The sequence below is a fragment of the Danio rerio genome, chromosome 17, assembly GCF_052040795.2.
Source record: "Danio rerio strain M-AB ecotype USA chromosome 17, GRCz13ab, whole genome shotgun sequence".
NCBI lineage: Eukaryota > Metazoa > Chordata > Actinopteri > Cypriniformes > Danionidae > Danio > Danio rerio.
In genome coordinates this window covers 930,001-937,500 of record NC_141037.1, presented here as the reverse complement: position 1 = coordinate 937,500, position 7,500 = coordinate 930,001, and the positions used below count along the sequence as shown (strand labels likewise).

At 41.7% G+C, this 7,500-nt stretch overlaps 1 protein-coding gene across 4 annotated transcripts in view; it reads left to right on the top strand.

Annotated features, from left to right (window-relative positions):
* LOC101884734 (ryanodine receptor 3) overlaps positions 1-7,500 on the top strand; it is a 253,838-nt gene that overhangs the window by 140,750 nt on the left and 105,588 nt on the right. For all 4 annotated transcript variants that reach the window (XR_015512842.1, XR_015512843.1, XM_087289686.1 and 1 more), the window contains exons 36-39: positions 493-693; positions 2,705-2,807; positions 5,807-5,941; positions 6,553-6,826. Coding sequence is in view for 2 of the 4 variants with exons in the window: in XM_087289686.1 (XP_087145812.1) it covers positions 493-693; positions 2,705-2,807; positions 5,807-5,941; positions 6,553-6,826 (713 nt within the window). In the remaining 2 variants the exon portion in view is untranslated. The remainder of the gene's footprint in view (positions 1-492; positions 694-2,704; positions 2,808-5,806; positions 5,942-6,552; positions 6,827-7,500) is intronic.

Here is a 7,500-nt window from a genome sequence, read left to right as displayed (position 1 = left end):
GACAGATCATATATACACGCATATATAGACGCACGCACACAGGCAAAATGACAAGTCATATAAACATACATATATAGATGCAAGCACACAGGCAATATGACAGGTCATATATAGACACACACACACGCACACACAGTCAAAACAACAGGTCAGATACATATACAATAGGTGATACACACACAAGCAGACACAGACACAATCACTGTACAGTCAAAGACAGGTGATACACACACACAAACACACACCACGTAACACAGACCTCGTAATGTCTTTAGACACATTTTCATTTATTTATTTTTCTAACTTATACAGATGTAAGTGACAATACTGTATACTCACAGTGGAAAGAATGGAAATTCTAACAGTTGTGTTATGTGTGCCTGTGTGTGCCTGCCTGCCTGCCTGTGTGTGCGTGCCTGCGTGCGTGGGTGCCTGTGCGTGTGCGTGTGTGTGTGTGTGTGTGTGTGTGTGTGTGTGTGTGTGTGTGTGTAGATGTGTGAGCTGCTCCACTACTTCTGTGACTGTGAGCTGCGACACCGCATCGAGGCCATCGTCTCCTTCTCGGACACTTTCGTCTCTAAGCTGCAGTTTAATCAGAAGTTTCGCTATAATGAGCTGATGCTGGCGCTCAACATGTCTGCTGCCGTCACCGCAAAGAAGACCAAAGAATTCCGTTCGCCACCGCAGGAGCAGGTGCAGCGCGCAACACACACACACACACACACACACACACACACACACACACACACACTCACTCAACACATACATACACAAACACTTGCATATACACAAAAACACACACACACTAAGCACATATATACTTAGAAACACAACATCACACACACACACACACCTTGCATACATGTAAACACACAAACACACACACACACATATATATATATATATATATTACTGGCCACTTTATTAGGTACAGCTAACTAGTACCAGGTTTTGTTCATAAAATCTTGCTATTTTCAGAAAATATCAGCAACTGATATTTTTGGTCAGTATGTTTATTTTAGAAAAATATTTATGTCTATACACTCACCGGCCACTTTATTAGGTACACCTTGCTAGTACCGGGTTGGACACCTTTTGCCTACAGATCTGCCTTAATCCTTCAGAGATTCAGCAAGCTACTGGAAATATTCCTCAGAGATTTTGCTCCATATTGTCATGATAGCATCACACAGTTGCTGCAGATTTGTCGGCTGCACATCCATGATGCCAATCTCCCGCTCCACCACATCCCAAAGCTGCTCTATTGGATTGAGCTCTGGTGACTGTGGAGGCCATTTGAGTACAGTGAACTCATCGTCATGTTCAAGAAACCAGTCTGAGATGATTGAGCTTTATGACATGCTGCGTTATCCTGCTGGAAGTAGCCATCAGAAGATGGAGACACTGTGCTCATAAAGGGATGGACATGGTCAGCAGCAATACTCAGGTAGGCTGTGGCGTTGATGCTCAATTGGTACTAATGGACCCAAAGAAAATCTCCCCCACACCATTACACCACCACCACCAGCCTGAACCGCTGATACAAGGCAGGATGATCCATGCTTTCATGTTGTTGAGGCCAAATTGTGAGCCGAGCATCTGAATGTGTCAGCAGAAATGGAGACTCATCAGAGCAGCAACGTTTCTCCAATCTTCTATTGTCCAGTTTTGGTGAGTCTGTGTGAATTGTAGCCTCAGTTTCCTGTTCTTAGCTGACAGGAGCGGCACCCGGTGTGCTCTTCTGCTGCTGTAGCCCATCCGCCTCAAGGTTGGCCGTGTTGTGTGTTCAGAGATGCTCTTCTGCAGAGCTCGGTTGTAACGAGTGCTTATTTGAGTTACTGTTGCCTTTCTATCAGCTGGAACCAGTCTGGCCATTCTCCTCTGACCATCAACAAGGCATTTGCGCCCACAGAACTGCCGCTCACTGGATATTTCCTCTTTGTCGGAGCATTCTCTGTAAACCCTAGAGATGGTTTCTTTTCAGCGTAGTCCCTTTATTAATCTGGGGTCGCTACAGCGGAATGAACCGCCAACTTATCCAGCACATATTTTATGCAGCGGATGCCCTGTAGCAAATCTTTGGACTCATGGGGGAAACCGAGCACCCAGAGGAAACCCATGAAAATGCGGTTAGAACATGCAAACTCTACACAAAATTGCTAACTGACCCAGCTGCTGCCATGTGATTGGCTGATAAGAAATTTGCATTAACGAGCAGTTGGACAGGTGTACCTAATAAAGTGGCCAGCGAGTGTATATATACTTATATATGCACTTTTGTGTCAGTTATTTTCATTTAAACATTAAATTGAATGATACTAAATTTAATATAAAGTAATACATTTTGGTTAATATATTATTAAAATATATTTTAATTTATTGGCAATGTTTTTGTATATACATTATATGTAAATAAAAATCTGATTTATATTTTAGTATTTAAAAATATTGTACACACACCTTCATAAATATGATCATTTTTTAAAATCTGCTGCATCTTCTAAACCTTGATCATTATAAATCTGTATCCTGTGATGTATTAAAGCTAAATGAGCTCAGTAATAGCGTATAGTTGTGTCAGTATCTGTGTTTGAGTGTCAGAGCTCACTGTGGTCATATCAGAGTGTTTCTGATGATGTCATTTCCCATTACACTGCTGCTTTCTCCAGACTCCGCATCAGTTTCTGCTCTGCTTGTGTTTCAGATCAACATGCTGCTGAACTTCCACATGGGGGAAGACTGTCCGTGTCCTCAAGACATTCAGGAGGAGCTCTACGATTTCCACAGCGAGCTGCGTCTGCACTGCGGTATGAGCATCTCTCATCCAGCCTTCAGTCAGAACTAAAACTGATGAACGAACACTGTGTGAATCAAACCAGTGCCCTCTACTGATCTCACTCCATATTACATTAGATCAATTAGTAGAGTCGGTTCCGTGGAGTCGATTCAGTGAATCAGCTCACCAAGTCTGTTCTGTGAGTCTGTTCAGTCAAGTTTGTTCAGTGAGTTGATTTCAGTAGATATTTCAGTTCAGGAAGTCAGTTTAGGCGGTTTTGAAGTTGATTCACTGAGCCAAGTTCACTGCATCGAGTGGATCAGCTCACCAAGTCTGTTCTGTGAGTTTGTTCTGTCAAGTTGATTTCACAGTTTAGTGTTGTGTTTCAATGAGTTTGATTCAGTGAGTTGAGTCTGTTCTGTGAGTCTATTCAGTCAAGTTGGTTCGATGATTTGGTTTCAGTGGTTATTTCAGTTCAGCGAGTCAGTTGAAGAAGATTTGAAGTTGGTTCACTGAGCCAAGTTCACTGAGCCAAGTTCACTGAGGCAAGTTCACTGAGCCAAGTTCACTGAGTCAAGTTCACTGAGTGAGTTGAGTCAATCAGCTCACCAAGTCTGTTCTATTAGTCTGTTCTATCAAGTTGGTTTAGTGAGTTGATTTCAGTAGTTAAGTCTGTTCAGTGAGTCAGTTTAGAAAGTCAAGTTGGTTCACAGAGTCATGTTTAGTGTATTAGTTCAGTGAATCAGCTTATTAAGTCAAATAATTTCAAATAAGTCAGTTTAGTGAGTTGATAGGTTTAATTAGTCAGATTAGTGAGTCAGTTTGATTTAGTTAGTTGAGTCAGTTCAGTGAGATGGTTCAATAAACCAGCTCACTAAGTCTGTTCTGTGAGTCTGTTCTATCAAGTTGGTTCAGTGAGTTGGTTTCAGCAGTTTCTTCGGTCCAACAAGTCAGTTTAGGAAGTTTTGAAGTCAGTTTAGTGAATAGGCTCACCAAGTCTTTTCTGTGAGTCTGTTCAGGCAAGTTGGTTCAGTGAATCAGCTCACCAAGTCTGTTCTGTGAGTCTGTTCAGTCAAGTTGGTTCAGTGAATCAGCTCACCAAGTCTGTTCTGTGAGTCTGTTCAGTCAAGTTGTTTCAGTGAGTTGATTTCAGTAGTTAAGTCTGTTCAGTGTAAGTCAGTTTAGAAAGTCAAGTTGGTTCACAGAGTCAAATTCAGTGAGTCGGCTCATTAAGTCAAATCAGTTCAAATAAGTCAGTTTAGTAAGTTGAGTTTGTTTAGTTAGTTTAGTGTTGTTTCAATTAGTTTGATTCAACGATTCAGTTTAATTCATTGATTTGATTCAGTTTAGTGAGTCAGTTCACCAAATCTGTTCTGTTAAAGTTTGTTCAATCAAGTTGGTTCAGTGAGTTGGTTATTTAAATTCAGCGAATCAGTTTAGGAGGTTTAGAAGTTGGTTCACTGAGCCAAGTTTAGTGAGTCTGTTCAGTGAAGTTAGTCAGTGTGGTGATGCATTCAGTGAGTCAGTTTGATTCAGTGAGTTAAGTCAGTTCTGTGAGTTGACTCAGTTCAGTCAACTAGTTCACTAATCTCTCAAGTTGAATTGATTCAGTGGGTTGGTTTCACTGGTTAAGTCAGTTCAGTGAGTCTAGTTTAGAAAGTCAGATTAGTTCACTGAGTCAAGTTGAGTGAGTCAGTTGATTGAATCAGCTGAAGTCTGCTCTGTGAGTCTGTTCTGTCAAGTAAGTTCAGTGAGTTGTTTTTACAGTTTAGTGTTGTGTGTCATTGAGTTTGATTCAGTAAGTTGAGTCTGTTTAGGGAATCCGCTCACCAAGTCTATTGAGTTAAGTTGGTTCAGCAAGTTGATTTTACTGGTTAAGTCAGTTCAGTGAGTCTAGTTTAAAAAGTCAGATTGGTTCATTGAGTCAAGTGAATCAGCTCACCGAGTCTGTTCAGTCAAGTTGGTTCAGTGAGTTGGATTCAGTGGTTATTTCAGTTCAGTGAGTCAGTTTAGGAAGATTTGAAGTTGGTTCACTTAGCGAAGTTCACTGCGTCAAGTTCACTGAGTTGAGTCTGTTCTGTCAAGTTGGTTTAGTGAGTTGATTTCAGTAGTTATTTTAGTTCAGTGAGTCAGTTTAGAAAGTCAAGTTGGTTCACAGAGTCATGTTTAGTGAATGAGTTCAGTGAATCAGCTCATTAAATCAAATTCAAATAAGTCAGTTTAGTGAGTTGAGTTTTAGTTTAGTTAGTCAGTTTAGTGATGTGTTTAGGTAAGTTTGGTTTGAGTCAGTTCAGGGAATCAGTTCACCAAGTCTGCTCTGTAGATTTGTTTAGTCAAATTGGTTCAGCGAGTTGGTTTAAGTCAGGGGTCACCAAACTTGTTCCTGGAGGGCCGGTGTCCTGCAGATTTTCGCTCCAACCCTAATCAAACACACCTGAACAAGCTAATCAAGGTCTTACTAGGTATACTTGAAACACCCAGGCAGGTGTGTTGAGGGAAGTTGGAGTTAAATCCTGCAGGGACACCGACCCTCCAGGACCGAGATTGGTGACCCCTGGTTTAAGTGGTTATTTCAGTTCAGCAAGTCAGTTTATTAAGTTTTTAAATTAGTTCACTGAGCCAAGTTCACTGAGTCAGTTTAGTGAATCAGCTCACTAAGTCTGTTCTGTGAGTCTGTTCAGTCAAGTTGGTTCAGTGGATTGATTTCAGTAGTTATGTCTGTTCAGTGAGTCAATTTAGAAAGTCAAGTTGGTTCAAATAAGTCAGTTTAATGGGTTGGGTTTTAGTTTAGTTAGTTAGGTCAGTGTTGTGTTTAATTGTGTTCAGTCCGTCGGATTAATGAGTCAGTTTGGGTAATTGGTCCAGTGGTTCAGTGATTTGAGTCAGTTTCGTAAGTTGAGTCAGTGTAGCGAGTCGATTTAGAGTGTTGGTGAGTTTGTGTGTTTCAGTGAGTGGAGTTGGTTCTGTAATAATTGTTCAGTGAGTCGGTTTGGTTCAGTGAGTTCACCTGATTCATCTGTGTGTCTGCAGGAATCCCAGTGGAGGAGGATGAGGAGGATCAGGACACGTCTATTAAAGGCCGTCTGCTGGCGCTCATCTACAAGATTAAAGGTCAACCGCAGAAATCTGAGAGTCCACCCACTGAGAAAGAGCACACGGCTCCATGTAAGAAGCACACCATCACACTACTGCTGCATCACTGTGTGTGTGTGTGTGTGTGTGTGTGTGTGTGTGTGTGTGTGTGTGTGTGTGTGTGTGTGTGTGTGTGTGTGTGCTTCACCTCAACATCAGAACACTACAGTGAGAGTTTGAGCAAGAGAAGCAGCATTGTGAGTTATTGTGATGACAGATAAACACTCACGCTCTGTCTCTCTGTGCACTCAGAGGAGCTTGCAGAATATTGTGGATATTAGATATGGAGGAATCAGCTTTTTACATTATATTTTGTGTGTGTGTGTGTGTGTGTGTGTGTGCGCGAGTGCGTGCGTGTGTGTGCATATGTGTGTGTGTGTGTGTGATATATAAATATCTATATATATGAGTGTGTGTATGTATATATGTGTATAAACATGTGTATATCTGTGTGTGTGTGTGTGTATGTGTGTGTATGTGTGTGTGTGTGTGTGTGTGTGTGTGTGTGTGTGTGCGCGAGTGCGTGCGTGTGCATATGTGTGTGTGTGTGATATATAAATATCTATATATATGAGAGTGTGTATGTATATATGTGTATAAACATGTGTATATCTGTGTGTGTGTGTGTATGTGTGTGTTTGCAGCGAATCTGAAGGAGCTGATCTCCCAGACGATGGTTCTGTGGGCTCAGGAGACCCAGATCCAGGACCCGGAGCTGGTGCGCATGATGTTCAGCCTGCTGCGGCGTCAGTACGACAGCATCGGGGAGCTGCTGCGCGCCATGAGGAGGACATACAGCATCAGCGGAGCCTCGGTCAGCGACACCATCCTGCTGCTGGCCTCGCTGGGGCAGATCCGCTCGCTGCTCAGCGTACGCATGGGGACAGAGGAGGAGCTGCTGATGATACACGGCCTGGGGTAAGTACATGCACACATAAATACACACACACACTTATATGTATATTCATGTTTATATTAGGGCTGTCAAAATTAGCGCGTTAACGCATGCGATTAATTTGAAATATTTAACACGTTAAAAAAACGAACGCAATGAACACAGTTTTTTTTATTTCCTGTTGTGGCTGACGTGTGATCAGGGCCAGTGGCATGAGAAATCGAGAAATCCCCCCTGACAATTGGGTCCGCCTAGGATCCTATTGTTTCACTGGAGTTGTAATAGGTGTAGTTTGTCGCGCCTGATTAAAATATAAATATAAATAAATATGCAGTGAATCCTTGTTTGAATGTATGTAATTTAAAAGAGCGTTATAATGATAAAACTATTTTCAATTATGTATTTTGTACACTGATTTACATCTTGTCATGATTACCGGCAATCGTATTTCATAAGATCGCTGGATTTCACTAACAATAACTTATGGACTACAAATCTGCCATTTCTGCACTACATTTCCATACATGCACTCACACTCACACATGCTTCCTCATCTAGACTGATTACACTCGCACCACCCGAGGATTGTCAGAGACTGTTTGCACACACTATTTAAGCAGCACACTCACTCATTTACTTTGCAGAGTCTTGTTATCTGTAAAGTAACACTACAACGCGTTTCCTACCCTGCTAAAAA